Source organism: Pseudophryne corroboree, chromosome 6 (assembly GCF_028390025.1).
Source record: "Pseudophryne corroboree isolate aPseCor3 chromosome 6, aPseCor3.hap2, whole genome shotgun sequence".
Lineage (NCBI taxonomy): Eukaryota > Metazoa > Chordata > Amphibia > Anura > Myobatrachidae > Pseudophryne > Pseudophryne corroboree.
Window position 1 is genome coordinate 569,663,720 of NC_086449.1, and position 16,477 is coordinate 569,680,196.

Sequence of the window (16,477 nt, forward strand, 5' to 3'; positions counted from 1 at the left end):
TGTCATGGCTGCTTTCGGGGATGGGTATATGACGTTAGCTACATGCCTTAACATACAAAAACATGGCACCTGCGTGACTACTGCCAGGTCCAGTCTGCGTAGCCATATGTCTACCCTTCATGCCAATGTTCCTTGTTGAGTATACGCTGTGTATGTGTACGCAATTGCGACTGAGTTGCGGCAGCTCCGGTGGGTGTCTATTTCTGGGCGCCAGCTTCACTTGCCGATATCTGCAGATGCGTTGATAAGAAAATCGCACTTGCAGCTGCATTAGCGTACTTTTCTGAATCAGGCCCATAATTAGTACCTCAGTTTGATTATACCATCTGTGCACAAGCTAGGATAGCCCTAAAACTTAAGACTGTTGGGTGCCTTGAAGACAGCATTTGGGAGCCACTGCTCTAGCATTTATACACAATACTTCCGGTACTGGGAGCGAGACCGATAAGCGCATTGTTGCTTTAAAGTATTCAATGTATTTACAGGATTGCAAAATATATAATTATATAAGGGAAAATAGGGCAACAATCCAAAACAGGTATTAAACAAATAGAGAAACAACAAGATATCAATGTGTCTATGGTACCGACTTGCAGGTGCTCAATCTCTGGTGTAAAATACAAACTGCATTTAATTTAATTGTAACTGTAATTGCATCCAAAGCCCTCTCATTTATACTAACAATATAGGCACGGTTTCCGCTACACTCGATTTGCATTATAGCAGTGATATTTACAATTGTTCTGCAGCTTATTTACAATTTACCTTTTAAAAGGGGGAAGGCGATGGCTGTGTGAACTCTGTATATTTGAACTTAAATAAAATAGATTTTGCAATTGCATTTGTGACATAGTGAACTTTATATTATAGTAATTAATAACACTATACGGACAAGTACAGTACTGTATTGTGTATTTTTAGCATTTACTATTACCACTCTGAATCTACACCTACTTGTGAAAACCAGGTGCATATACTACAGTTCTCTCCTGGAGTAAAGCAGGCCAAGTTGAATGAATCTTATGTATACATAAAATAACGCAAGCTAAACAAAATGTGCCTTTATTTAGGGTGCATTATGCCCTTGCCATTTAACTCAGCATGAGCCCATTAGTGCAAAAGCTCCCCATCACAAAAGCAATCCCTTAGCTAGATGCTACCTGTGAAGTCCCACTGCATTTCAAGGGCTAGGATGCAAATGAAGTTTGTTTATTAATATTGAAATATAGTAACTACGGTACAGATATCATTTTCTAATTCATCAATACACATAGTTAAAAGGTTAAGTCCAACTAAATGGACGAGTACCAGAATGCCCACCCACTTAAATGTGACCTATGCATGCTGGGCATTTTGTGCACAAAGGCAAACTTATGATTTCTCTGACGTCCTAGTGGATGCTGGGGACTCCGTAAGGACCATGGGGAATAGCGGCTCCGCAGGAGACTGGGCACAAAAGTAAAGCTTTAGAACTACCTGGTGTGCACTGGCTCCTCCCCCCATGACCCTCCTCCAAGCCTCAGTTAGTTAGATTTTTGTGCCCGAACGAGAAGGGTGCACACTAGGGGCTCTCCTGAGCTGCTTAGTGAAAAGTTTAGTTTTAGGTTTTTTATGTTCAGTGAGACCTGCTGGCAACAGGCTCACTGCATCGAGGGACTAAGGGGAGAAGAAGCGAACTCACCTGCGTGCAGAGTGAATTGGGCTTCTTAGGCTACTGGACATTAGCTCCAGAGGGACCGATCACAGGCCCAGCCATGGATAGGTCCCAGAGCCGCGCCGCCGGCCCCCTTACAGAGCCAGAAGAGGTCCGGAAAATCGGCGGCAGAAGACGTCCTGTCTTCAACAAGGTAGCGCACAGCACTGCAGCTGTGCGCCATTGCTCTCAGCACACTTCACACTCCGGTCACTGAGGGTGCAGGGCGCTGGGGGGGGCGCCCTGAGACGCAATAAAAACACCTTGGATGGCAAAAAAATTCATCACATATAGCTCCTGGGCTATATGGATGAATTTAACCCCTGCCAGAATACACAGAAAAACGGGAGATAAGGCCGCCGAGAAGGGGGCGGAGCCTATCTCCTCAGCACACTGGCGCCATTTTCCCTCACAGCTCCGTTGGAGGGAAGCTCCCTGGCTCTCCCCTGCAGTTACTACACTACAGAAAGGGGTTAAAAAAGAGAGGGGGGCACTAATTACGCGCAGTATTAAAAATACAGCAGCTATAAGGGGAAAAACACTTATATAAGGTTATCCCTATATATATATATATATATAGCGCTCTGGTGTGTGCTGGCAAACTCTCCCTCTGTCTCCCCAAAGGGCTAGTGGGGTCCTGTCCTCTATCAGAGCATTCCCTGTGTGTGTGCTGTGTGTCGGTACGTTTGTGTCGACATGTATGAGGAGAGAAATGATGTGGAGACGGAGCAGATTGCCTGTAATAGTGATGTCACCCCCTAGGGGGTCGACACCTGAGTGGATGAACTGTTGGAAGGAATTACGTGACAAGTGTCAGCTCTGTATAAAAGACAGTGGTTGACATGAGACAGCCGGCTACTCAGCTTGTGCCTGTCCAGACGTCTCATAGGCCGTCAGGGGCTCTAAAGCGCCCGTTACCTCAGATGGCAGATATAGACGCCGACACGGATACGGACTCCAGTGTCGACGGTGAAGAGACAAATGTGACTTCCAGTAGGGCCACACGTTACATGATTGAGGCAATGAAAAATGTTTTACACATTTCTGATAATACGAGTACCACCAAAAAGGGGTATTATGTTCGGTGAGGAAAAACTACCTGTAGTTTTCCTGAATCTGAGAAATTAAATGAGGTGTGTGATGATGCGTGGGTTTCCCCCGATAACAACTGATAATTTCTAAAATGTTATTGGCATTATATCCTTTCCCGCCAGAGGTTAGGGTGCGTTGGGAAACACCCCCTAGGGTGGATAAAGCGCTCACACGCTTGTAAGAACAAGGGCTCTACCCTCTCCTGAGATGGCCGCCCTTAAGGATCCTGCTGATAGAAAGCAGGAGGGTATCCTAAAATGTATTTACACACATACTGGTGTTATACTGCGACCAGCAATCGCCTCAGCCTGGATGTGCAGTGCTGGGTTGGCGTAGTCGGATTCCCTGACTGAAAATATTGATACCCTAGATAGGGACAGTATATTATTGCCTATAGAGCATTTAAAAGATGCATTTCTATATATGCGTGATGCACAGCGGAATATTTGCCGACTGGCATCAAGTCTAAGTGCGTTGTCCATTTCTGCCAGTAGAGGGTTATGGACACGACAGTGGTCAGGTGATGCGGATTCCAAACGGCATTTGGAAGTATTGCCTTAAGGGGAGGAGTTATTTAGGGCCGGTCTTTCAGACCTGGTGGCCACGGCAACAGCTGGGAAATCCACGTTTGTACCCCAGGTCGCCTCTCAACATAAAAGATGCCGTATTATCAGGCGCAGTCTTTTCGTGGGCAAGCGGGCAAAAGGTTCCTCATTTCTGCCCCGTGACAGAGGGAGAGGAAAAAGGCTGCAGAAATCAGCCAGTTCCCAAGAACAGAAGCCCTCTCCCGCCTCTGCGGCTTTACAAGCAGAATCAGGCACGGTGGGGGCCCGTCTCAATGAATTTCAGCGCGCAGTGGGCTCACTCGCAAGTAGACCCCTGGATCCTTCAGGTGATATCTCAGGGGTACAAATTGGAATTCGAGACGTCTCCCCCTCGCCGTTTCCTAAAGTCGGCTTTACCGATGTCTCCTTCTGACAGGGAGGCAGTTTTGGAAGCCATTCACAAGCTGTATTCCCAGCAGGTGATAATCAAGGTACCCCTCCTGCAACAGGGAACGGGGTATTATTCCACACTATTGTGGTACCGAAGCCAGACGGCTCGGTGAGACAGATTCTAAATCTAAAATCTAAAATCTTTGAACACTTACATACAGAGGTTCAAATTCAGTTTCAGACGCTGCCGTATGGATGGTCCACGGCACCCCGGGTCTTTACCAAGGTAATGGCCGAAATGATGATACTCCTTCGAAGGAAGGGAATTTTAGTTATCCCTTACTTGGACGATTCCCTGATAAGGGTAAGATCCAGGGAACAGTTGGAGGTCGGTGTAGCACTATCTCAGGTAGTGTTGCGGCAGCACGATTGGATTCTCAATATTCCAAAATCGCAGCTGATTCCGACGACTCGTCGTCTGTTCCTAGGGATGATCCTGGACACAGTCCAGAAAAAGGTGTTTCTCCCGGAGGAGAAAGTCAGGGAGTTATCCGAGCTAGTCGGGAACCTCCTATAACCGAGCCAAGTCTCAGTACATCAATGAAAGGGTTCTGGGAAAAATGGTGGCTTCCTACGAAGCAATCCCATTCGGCAGATTCCACGCAAGAACTTTCCAGTGGGACCTGCTGGACAAATGGTCCGGGTCGCATCTTCAGATGCATCAGCGGATAACCCTGTCACCAAGCACAAGGGTGTCTCTCCTGTGGTGGTTGCAGAGTGCTCATCTTCTAGAGGGTCGCAGATTCGACATTCAGGACTGGGTCCTGGTGACCACGGATGCCAGCCTGCGAGGCTGGGGAGCAGTCACACAGGGAAGGAATTTCCAGAGCTTATGGTCAAGCCTGGAGACATCACTTCACATAAATATCCTGAAGCTAAGGGCCATTTACAATGCTCTAAGCTCAGCAAGACCTCTGCTTCAAGGTCACCCGGAGTTGATCCATTCGGACAACATCACGGCAGTCACCCACGTAAACAGACAGGGTGACACAAGAAGCAGGAGGGCAATGGCAGAAGCTGCAAGGATTCTTCGCTGGGCGGAAAATCATGTGATAGCACTGTCAGCAAGTGGGGACTTCACCCAGAAGTCTTCCACATGTTTATAAAACTCGACAAGTATTGCGCCGGGTCAAGGGACCCTCCGGCAATAGCTGTAGACGCTCTGGTAACACAGTGGGTGTACCAGTCAGTGTATGTGTTCCCTCCTCTGCCTCTCATACCCAAGGTACTGAGAATTATAAGATGGAGAGGAGTAAGCACTATATTCGGGCTCCGGATTGGCCAAGAAGGACTTGGTAACCGGAACTTCAAGAGATGCTCACGGAGGATCCGTGGCCTCTACCTCTAAGAAGGGACCTGCTCCAGCAAGGACCCTGTCTGTTCCAAGACTTACCGCGACTGCGTTTGACGGCATGGCGGTTGAACGCCGGATCCTGAAGGAGAAAGGCATTCCGGATGAAGTCATTCCTATCCTGATCAAAGCCAGGAAAGATATAACCGCAAAACATTATCACCGCATTTGGCAAAAATATGTTGCGTGGTGCGAGGCCAGTAAGGCCCCGACGGAGGAATTTTCAACTAGGTCGATTCCTACATTTCCTGCAAACAGGAGTGTCTATGGGCCTGAAATGGGGGTCCATTAAGGTTAAAATTTCGGCCCTGTAAATTTTCTTCCAAAAAGAACTAGCTTCAGTCCCTGAAGTTCAGACGTTTGTGAAAGGGGTACTGTATATACAGCCTCCTTTTGTGCCCCCAGTGGCACCTTGGGATCTAAATGTAGTTTTTGGGTTCCAAAAGTCACATTGGTTTGAACCACTTAAATATGTGGAGTTAAAATATCTCACATGGAAAGTGGTCATGCTGTTGGCCCTGGCCTGGGCCAGGTGCGTGTCAGAATTGGCGGCTTTATCCTGTAAAAGCCCTCATCTGATTTTCCATTCGGACAGGGCGGAATTGAGGACTTGTCCTCAGTTTCTCCCTAAGGTGGTTTTCAGCGTTTCACCTGAATCAACCTATTGTGGTGCCTGCGGCTACTAGGGACTTGGAGGACTCCAAGTTGCTAGACGTTGTCAGGGCCCTGGAAATATAGGTTTCCAGGACGGCTGGAGTCAGAAAATCTGACTCGTTGTTTATTCTGTATGCACCCAACAAGCTGGGTGCTCCTGCTTCTAAGCAGACTATTGCTCGTTGGATTTGTAGTACAATTCAGCTTGCACATTCTGTGGCAGGCCTGCCACAGACAAAATCTGTAAAAGCCCATTCCACAAGGAAGGTGGGCTCATCTTGGGCGGCTGCCCGAGGGGTCTCGGCCTTACAACTTTGCCGAGCAGTTACTTGGTCAGGAGCAAATACGTTTGTAAAATTCTACAAATTTGATACCCTGGCTGAGGAGGACCTGGAGTTCTCTCATTTGGTGCTGCAGAGTCATCCGCACTCTCCCGCCCGTTTGGGAGCTTTGGTATAATCCCCATGGTCCTTACGGAGTCCCCAGCATCCACTAGGACGTCAGAGAAAATAAGAATTTACTTACCGATAATTCTATTTCTCGTAGTCCGTAGTGGATGCTGGGCGCCCATCCCAAGTGCGGATTGTCTGCAATACTGGTACATAGTTATTGTTACCAAAAAAAAAATCGGGTTATTGCTGTAGTGAGCCATCTTTTCTAGAGGCTCCTCTGTTATCATGCTGTTAACTGGGTTTAGATCACAAGTTATATGGTGTGATTGGTGTGGCTGGTATGAGTCTTACCCGGGATTCAAAATCCTTCCTTATTGTGTACGCTCGTCCGGGCACAGTATCCTAACTGAGGCTTGGAGGAGGGTCATGGGGGGAGGAGCCAGTGCACACCAGGTAGTTCTAAAGCTTTACTTTTGTGCCCAGTCTCCTGCGGAGCCGCTATTCCCCATGGTCCTTACGGAGTCCCCAGCATCCACTACGGACTACGAGAAATAGAATTATCGGTAAGTAAATTCTTATTTTTACCATTAATTTTTCAATATTAACCCACAACAACCTTACAGGTGTGTAGGGACAGCCCTAGCACTAGAAGAAAAAGGCTAATTTTCAGGGAAACTGCCTAGATCTGGTATCTTCAAGAGAGTTGTTTTTATATTTTGGGAAGTGATTTTTTTTTTAGTTCATTTAACACGTAGATTAAGGTCATCATCATCAACAGATCTTGCACCAGGTGTGAGGAAGCCACAACAAATAAATGACCAGCCAATCAGCTTCCTAACTGCCATGTAACAGGTGTTTGAAAAATGACAGGAGCTGGTTGGTCGGTCATTTATCAAACTTTATCCATATCCACTTTATCTCTTGTTAAGCCTTAATACATTGGGCCTTTGTGAGCTAAATGGCACTAAAATTATCAAGTAGAGTTTTTCTTTTTCTCATACGTCCTAGAGGATGCTGGGAACACATCAAGACCATGGGGTATAGACGGGATCCGCAGGAGACATGGGCACTCTAAAGACTTTTCATTGGGTGTGAACTGGCTCCTCCCTCTATGCCCCTCCTCCAGACCTCAGTTTTAGAAATGTGCCCAGGTTGACTGGATGCACTCTGAGGAGCTCTACTGACTTTCTCTGAAAAGACTTATGTTAGATTTTTTATTTTCAGGGAGATCTGCTGGCATCAGACTCCCTGCTTCGTGGGACTGAGGGGGCAGAAGCAGAACCAACTTCCTCAGAGTTTCATGGCTCTGCTTCTGGCTGACAGGACACCATTAGCTCCTGAAGGGAACTGAACGCTAGCCGTGTCTAGATGCTCACTCCCACAGCACGCCGTCACCCCCCTCACAGAGCCAGAAGTCAGAAGACAGGTGAGTATGAGAAGAATGATCTTCAATCAAGTAAGTGACGGCTGAGGTGCTGCGCGGCTGGCGGGAGCGCAGCGCGCCATTGCTGCCCACAAACACAGGCACTGCAGGGGGGCGCCCTGGGCAGCAAGAAAAATACCTCAAAACTGGCTAAAAAGGGGCATAAGATGCCGCTGGCACAGCCGTACCCCCACCAGTATAAATAATAAGTCAATATACTGAGTGTAAGGACGTGCCATTGTGGGGGCGGAGCTTCTTCCTCAGACAGCCATTACACTACTCAGCGCCATTTTCTCTCTCCCCTCAGGCTGCAGAGAACACGCTGGTCCTCTCCTCCACTTCTGACAAGTACAGGGTGCTATAAAGGGGGGGGCACAAAGCGATTGTGGTGCATTTGATAGTGTATATTACAATTTAAAAGCGCTTTTGGGCTGTGGACATACTGTGTTCACAGGCAATACTGGCGCTGGGTTTGTGAACTGGCTGCTCCTATCCTGTGTCCCTCTGACAGATTTTACTGTGGGTCTGTCCCCAAAATAAGTCCCAGTGTGTCTGTGAGTGTGGTGTACACATGTGATTTTTCAGGATGCTGTTATTCCTTATGCGGGCGGCCCCTCTGAGTCACATAAGAGACCATTTGCAAATGTTGTAAACAATGATACCGACACGGATTCTGATTCTTGTGTCGACAATAGTGAATCCAGAGAGATAGATCATAAATTGGCAATATGTATACAATATATGATTGTTGCTATAAGGGACGTGTTGGAGGTTACAGAAAGCACTCCTGTACCTCAGGAGAAAGCTTATTTATTTAAGGTAAAGAAATCCAAAGTCACGTTCCCTCCTTCACACGAACTAAATGCTCTGTTTGAAGGGATGTGGGTGAATCCTGATAAAAAAAAATTGTATTCCCAAAAGGATTCTCTTAAAGAGCCGGCAGACTGCAAAATGGAAACGAAATTGAAATCCATTTATGTTACCAATGGTACACTGCTCAGGCCCACTATTGCCTGCGCATGGGTGAGTCGCGCTATTGAAAAATGGTCAGAAAGCGTGTCATCAGAAATTGACACGATTGATAAAGATGAGATGCTCCTTAAGTTAGGGAAAATCAAGGACACTGCCGCCTACATGCTGGAAGCAATGAAGGATATTGGACTCTTGAGTTCACAGGCCGCTAACTTGGCAGTATCGGCTAGGTGGGCGTTATGGATTTGCAGATTCCAAAAGAAACATGGAGGCTCTCCCATATAAAGGTGAGGCCTTATTTGGCGATGGCCTGGATGCGTTAGTCTCGGCGGCTACCGCAGGTAAGTCAACATTTTTGCCCTCTGCGCCTGCACTGGCCAAAAAGACCTATCACTGCAAATGCAGTCCTTTCGGCCGAATAAATACAAAAAGGCGAGAGGTTCCCCCTTCTTTGCAGGTAGGGGAAGGGGAAAGAAGCCCACACCGGCTCCAGGTTCCCAAGAGCAGAAGTCTACCCCTAATTCTGCCAAATCCCCAGCATGACGCTGGAACTCCCTTGCGGGAGGCCGCTCGGGTGGGGGCACGTCTCAAACTCTTCAGCCAGGATTGGATTCTGTCTGGCCTGGATCCCTGGGTATTGCAAATAGTATCCCAGGGATACAAACTAGAGTTTCAAGACGTTCCCCCATGACGATTTTTCAAATCGACCTTGCCAGCTTCTCCGCCAGAGAGAGAAGCAGTAACTGCGGCAATCCAAAAATTATGTCAAGACCAGGTTATAGTCCTGGTACCGTTGTCACAACAAGTGCAGGGTTTTTATTCAAGCCTCTTTGTTGTTCCGAAGCCGGACGGCTCGGTCAGACCGATCCTAAATCTAAAATCTGAATTTCTTCCTGAAAAGGTTCAAGTTCAAGATGGAATCACTTCGGGCGGTGATTGCCAGTCTGGAGGAGGGGGCCTACTTAGTGTCTGTGGACATAAAGGATGCGTACCTGCATGTTCCCACTTATCCTCCTCACCAGGCTTATCGGAGATTCGCGATTCAGGATTGCCATTACCAATTCCAGACGTTACCTTTAGGTCTCTCCACGGCGCCGAGGGTATTCACCAAGGTGATGGCGGAGATGATGGTCTTCCTTCGTCAGAAAGGAGTCAATATAATCCCTTATCTGGACGACCTCCTGATAAAGGTGAGATCCAGGGAGCAGTTATTACAAAACATATCCCTCTCCCTGTCAATACTCCAACAACACGGGGGGATCATAAATTACCCAAAGTCACAGTTGGAACCGACGACAAGGTTGTCTTTCCTCGGGATGATTCTGGACACAGAAGTTCAGAGAGTATTTCTTCCGCTGGAAAAGGCTCTCGAAATCCAGAAAATGGTAAAACAGATATTGAAACCATCAAGTGTGTCGATCCATCAGTGCATTCAGTTGTTGGGGAAGATGGTGGCGGCCTACGAGGCCATACAGTTTGGCAGGTTCCATGCCAGAGTATTCCAGTGGGACCTGTTGGACAAGTGGTCGGGGTCAGACCTACACATGCACCGGAAGATAATCCTGTCATCAAAAACATGGATTTCGCTCCTGTGGTGGTTGCACGGCTCTCACCTGCTAGAGGGACGCAGGTTTGGGATTCAGGACTAGGTCCTAGTAACCACGGATGCAAGTCTCCGAGGCTGGGAAGCAGTGTCTCAGGGAGAAAAGTTCCAGGGACGTTGGTCACAACAGGAAGCCTGTCTTCACATAAACGTTCTGGAGCTAAGAGCCAATTACAACGGCCTTCAACAAGCGGTACAGCTTCTTCAAGACCGTCCCGTGCAGATCCAGGCAGACAATGTAACAGCAGTCGCATACATAAACAGGCAGGGCGGAACGAAAAGCAGAGCGGCAATGGCAGAGGTGAGAAAAATCCTCCGCTGAGCAGAAAAACATCTACAAGCTCTATCGGCAATATTCATTCCGGGAGTAGACAACTGGGAAACAGACTTCCTCAGAAGACACGATCTCCATCCAGGAGAGTGGGGCCTCCACCAAGAAGTCTTCGCAGAGGTGACAAGTCTTTGGGGAGTTCCTCAAATAGACATGATGGCGTCTCGTCTCAACAAGAAGCTTCGAAGATACTGTTCCAGGTCGAGAGACCCTCAAGCAGTAGCAGTGGATGCACTGGTGACCCAGTGGGTGTTTCCGTCAGTGTATGTTTTCCCTCCACTTCCGCTGATCCCAAAAGTACTCAGGATCATAAGAAAGACAAGGGTTTGAGCAATCTTCATTGCCCCAGACTGGCCAAGAAGGGCTTGGTACCCAGATCTTCAGCAGTTACTTATAGGAGATCCTCGGCCTCTTCCTCCTCTGGAGGACCTGCTGCAGCAGGGGCCGTGTGTGTACCAAGACTTACTGCGGCTACGTTTGACGGCATGGCTGTTGAGCGCCGTATCCTTGCCAGGAAGGGTATTCTTAAGGAGGTCATCCCCACCCTTATTCAGGCCAGAAAGGGAGTAACGTCAAAACATTACCACCGTATTTGGAGAAAATATGTGTCTTGGTGTAAATCCAAGAAAGCTCCTACGCAAGAGTTTCACTTAGGACATTTTCTCCATTTTTTGCAGGATGGTGTGGAGACGGGCCTACGATTGGGATCAATCAAGGTCCAGATTTCGGCCTTGTCAGTGTTCTTCCAAAAACAATTGGCCTCTCTTCCAGAGGTTCAGACCTTCGTGAAAGGGGTTCTGCACATCCAGCCTCCATTCGTGCCTCCAGTGGCACCATGGGACCTTAACGTGGTATTGCAGTTCCTTCAATCGGATTGGTTTGAGCCTCTACAAAAGATAGAGTTGAAGTTTCTCACTTGGAAAGTGGTGATGCTTTTGGCATTGGCATCTGCAAGGCGGGTGTCGGAATTGGGGGCCTTTTCTCACAAGAGCCCTTACCTGAGTTTCCATGCAGATAGGGCAGAGTTGCGAACTTGCCAACATTTCTTCCAAAGGTGGTTTCTGCTTTTCACATAAACCAACCTATTGTGGTGCCAGTAGTTACTGACACATTCACTGATTCAAAGTCTCTAGATGTGGTTAGAGCTTTGAAAATCTATGTTGCTAGAACAGCTCGTATACGGAAAACAGAGGCTCTGTTTGTCCTGTATGATAACAACAAGATTGGCTGTCCTGCTTCCAAGCAGACTATTGCATGTTGGATTAGAAATACGACTCAGGAAGTTCATACTACGGCTGGATTGCTGTTACCGACGTCGGTAAAGGCCCACTCCACTAGAAGGTGGGCTCTTCCTGGGCGGCTGCCCGGGGGGTCTCGGCATTACAACTTTGCCGAGCAGCTACTTGGTCAGGGTCAAACACATTTGCTAAGTTCTACAAGTTTGACACCTTGGCCGATGAGGACCTAAAGTTTGGTCAATCAGTGCTGCAGGGTCATCCGCACTCTCCCGCCCGTACTGGAGCTTTGGTATAGACCCCATGGTCTTGATGTCGTCCCCAGCATCCTCTAGGACGTATGAGAAAATAGGATTTTGATAACCTACCGGTAAATCCTTATCTCCTAGTCCGTAGAGGATGCTGGGCGCCCGTCCCAGTGCATACTTTACCTGCAGTTTAGTTATTACAGTTACACAAGTTGTGTTATCTTGATTTCAGCATGTTGCTGCAATTAGTTCATGCCTGTTGGCGTGTGTTATGTTGAATGCCATGTGTGCGGCATGGTTGAGGGTGTGAGTTGGTAGATATCTCACCACTAGTTCAGTAATTCCTTTCCTCGAAATGTCAGTCTCCCTGGGCACAGTTCCTACAACTGAGGTCTGGAGGAGGGGCATAGAGGGAGGAGCCAGTTCACACCCAATGAAAAGTCTTTAGAGTGCCCATGTCTCCTGCGGATCCCGTCTATACCTCATGGTCTTGATGTCGTCCCCAGCATCCTCTACGGACTAGGAGAAAAGGATTTACCGGTAGGTTATCAAAATCCTATTTTTTTCTCTCTGCAAAGCCATGTATTATATATTGTACAACATTTACAAAATTGTTAACAGTTTTACTTGTTAACTCTCCCTACGAACTGTATTACCCTTTTTTCTTGTTTTTAGCAGATTTATATATATCAAAGTTCTGCTTGACCTCCTATTACCATCTCATTGTAATCTTCAAAACAAAAAATTAAAAAGAGGCAGCAGACTCAATACACCATAATTATAAGAAATAGTTTTCAAAATATGTCTTGATGTATACGATTTGGCAGCTGAATGTTTTCCATACTATGACATACAATAACCAAAAATGTTGTGCAAGTGCAATATAAATAACAGTATACAAACTGGAATGTTTCTTGAGTCCACTGATCAAACATCACTATTGTAAAGTATACTTACGAGAGCTAACCATAGAACAATGTACTCATCAATGAAGCTATTAAAGTACTGATTAAGAAATAAAAGTCCTGGTCCAATAAACGCAGTATCTTGAACATAAATTTCACTTTTTGTCATATGAGCCAACTGATGGGAAAAAAGCATGAAAAGTTATCACGTCAGTATTTTGTCACTTCATAAAAACATTGTTTTAGCTACAAAAGTTCAATTTAACTGGAACTTCGGGACGTGCCAAGTTTGCATAGTATTTCATCAAATACATTTAGAGAATGGCATAAACTACTTATGGTAAAGCACATCAAATGGAATGTTAAGAGGCGTAAATGATAAACTAAAGATAGCACCATACACCACTGATGTGGTTATACTTGATAAAGACACACCTGATAGGTAGAATATTGCTGGCTTGTATAGACTGTATACATCATGCCGCTCTATCAGCTAATTTTAGTGGTATGTCAGTTGTAATCTGCAAATAACGGTGTTGGAGAAAGTACAAACTGACCACTGGGCATGTATGTTTTCTCTTACGTCCTAGACGATACTGGGGTCCATTTAGTACCATGGGGTATAGACGGGTCCATCACGGCTAGAGTACAGTCCCGCAGCACGCCACCACCCCTAACAGAGCCAGAAGAATGAAGAGTGGTGAGTACTGAGCCGGCGTTCCGGCTAGCGGGGCACCAGCCATTATGGCGGCGTGAGGGTGCGGAGACGCACGGCTTCTAAACGAGGCGGAATGCGTCTCCAGACAGTACACAAGATTCCTCAGACAGTATAAAAAAGCGGGAAGACTGCGCGCCATTGAAGGGGCGGGGCTTCACTTTGAGAGGATCCAGCAGCTCACCAACGCCATTTTCCCTCTGCAGTGGGCAGAAATGCTGACTAACACACAGATGCTGAGGGACGCGCAGCTCCTCCAGTGTGACTCAAAATTACCGAGCTGTACCAGGGGGTCATAGCAGGGGGGAGCGATTACTAGTGTACTAAGTCCCCTATCATGGTACTTAGTCTGTGACCCGTCTAAGCTTGACATTGGCGATAAGGGCGCGGTGGGGGCTGGCTTCCTGTAGGGGTCTTTGTGGGTTAATTGTGCTTAACCTTTCGTGTGTGTGTGTGTGTGTGTGTGTGTGTGTGTGTGTGTGTGTGTGTGCTGTCACATTACATTATGTCAGGCAAAGAGTGTGCTTCTTGTACAGCAGAGTGTTCCTCTTCACCAGGGGGCTCACTATTGGGTACTCAGGGTTCACAGACTAACAGGGCTGAACTGGAATGGGTTAATTCTCTTAAGGGAATGATCTCAATTCTTTCTACTAAATTGTCCCGCAATGAGAAAGAGACGCAAGACTTAAAACAGACTGTGGATGAGTTTATGAACAGAGACTCAGTCCCCAAGACAGCGTCTCAATCCCCTCCCATCTATCCGCAAATGCGATCTATGGCCCATATCCTGCAGTTTGACTCTGACGCTGACAGGTCAGACATGGAGGAGGGTGGCTTCGGGGGAGGGGGGGGGGATGCAGCATTGTCACAGGGAATAGAGGCTCTTATAGAGGCTATCAGAGATGTTCTGCATATTCCTGATAAAGGTGTCAGAGGAGTGTGAGGAATTTTACTTTAATGTAAAAAAGATGTCCTTGGTTACTTTTCCTGCGTCAAAGGAATTGAATACCCTGTTTGAAGAACCATGGGTTAATCCTGATAAGAAGTTTCAGATCCCTAAAAGGTTGCTCTCATCTTTTCCTCTGGAGGACGCATCAGTCTCTAGGCTGTCACGTAAAATTGTATTGTCTGTTCCTGGTGCAGCCTTCCTGAAAGACGGCTGATCGTAAAATTGAGACTACACTCAAATCATTGTACACAGCTGCTGGGGTGGCCCAAAGACCGACTATTGCATGTGCGTGGATCACTAAAGCCATTGCAAAATGGTCAGGTAACCTAATTGAGGGGTTAGATTCCTTATATAAGAGGGAAGTTGTCTTACTCCTGCAGCATATACAGGACTCTGCAAACTTTATGGTGGAAGCCATAAAGGAAATAGGCATGCTTGACGCACGCACCACTGCTATGGCAGTGTCGGCACGCAGAGGCTTGTGGCTACGCCAGTGGACTGCTGACGCAGATTCCAGGAAAGGCGTGGAAGGCCTACCATTCAGAGGAGAGGCCTTGTCCGGAGATGAATTAGACAAATGGATCTCCACAGCTACTGCGGGTAAGTTTATGTATCTTCCTTCCGCAGCCCCCCCCCCCCCCCCCCAACTAAGAAGACTCACTCAGCTTCTAAGTTACAGTCCTTTCGGACGGCCAAGTTCAAGTGCAAATTCAGAGGTGCTTCTACGGCCTCCAGCGGCACAAGAGGTAAACCACGCAAACCAGCAACAGCTGGTGCTCAGGAACAGAGCTCAGGCTCTGCTTCCTCAAAAACCTTCAGCATGACGGTGGACCGCAATGCCTTGAAGACTGTCAGGTGGGAGCTCGCCTACAATTCTTCAATCAAATCTGGTCAAATTCGTGCCAGGATCCCTGGGTCATAAATCTTGTTTCCCATGGCTACAGACTGGAGTTCCAATAGCTCCCACCTCACAGATTTTTCAAATCAGGCTTGCCAGTTTCACAAGAGGCAAGTATAACTTTACAACATGCCATCCACAAACTGGTACAGACTCACATCATTGTTCCAGTTCCACCTCATCAGCTAAACAAGGGGTACTATTCCAACTTGTTTGTAGTACCGAAACCGGACAGTTCGGCAAGACCAATTTTGAACCTCAAGTCACTGAACCCGTACTTGCAAGTGTTCAAATTCAAGATGGAGTCTCTGAGAGCGGTGATCTCAGGTCTGGAGGAAGGGGAATTCCTAGTGTCTCTGGATATCAAGGATGCATACCTTCACATTCTGATCTGGCGCCTCATCAGGCTTATCTACGGTTTGCACCGCAGGACTGTCACTACCAGTTCCACGCCCTGCCATTTGGCCTCTCCACAGCACCGAGGGTGTTCACCATGGTGATGGCAGAGATGATGTTTCTACTCTGCAACCAGGGAGTGAACATAATTCCGTACAAGAACCTGATAAAAGCACCGTCCAGGGAAAGTTGCTGGACAGCATTGCCCTCTCAACCAAACTTCTCCAGGATCATGGGTGGATTCTGAATATTCCGAAATCTCGCCTAGAGCCAACACGGAGGCTCCCATTCCTGGAAATGATACTGGATACGGAGTCGCGGAAGGTGTTCCTTCCGTTGGAAAAGGCATTAGTAATCGAGTCGATGGGTCGGGATGTCCTGAAGCCAACCCGGATATCGGTGCATCTATGCATTCGCCTTCTGGGGAAAAAAACGGTGGCCTCTTACGAGGCTCTTCAATACGGAAGGTTTCACGCAAGACCCTTCCAGCTCGATCTGTTGGACAAATGGTCCGGATCGCATCATCATATGCACCAGGGGATCAAAGAAGAACAATTCCAGACGCGCTGTCACAGCTGCCAGCAAGGGATTGTCAGTCCCAATAGAGTTTTTACAACAAAAGGCA

General features: G+C 47.3%; 2 protein-coding genes across 5 annotated transcripts in view; one reads left to right on the plus strand and one right to left on the minus strand.

Moving 5' to 3' along the window:
* The window catches only part of SYCP3 (synaptonemal complex protein 3), a 596,881-nt gene that overhangs the window by 438,353 nt on the left and 142,051 nt on the right, over positions 1-16,477 (plus strand). The gene's annotated exons all lie outside the window — the stretch shown is intronic.
* The window catches only part of CHPT1 (choline phosphotransferase 1), a 107,369-nt gene that overhangs the window by 2,499 nt on the left and 88,393 nt on the right, over positions 1-16,477 (minus strand). For both annotated transcript variants that reach the window (XR_010179539.1, XM_063927812.1), the window contains exon 7: positions 12,947-13,072. Coding sequence is in view for 1 of the 2 variants with exons in the window: in XM_063927812.1 (XP_063783882.1) it covers positions 12,947-13,072 (126 nt within the window). In the remaining variant the exon portion in view is untranslated. The remainder of the gene's footprint in view (positions 1-12,946; positions 13,073-16,477) is intronic.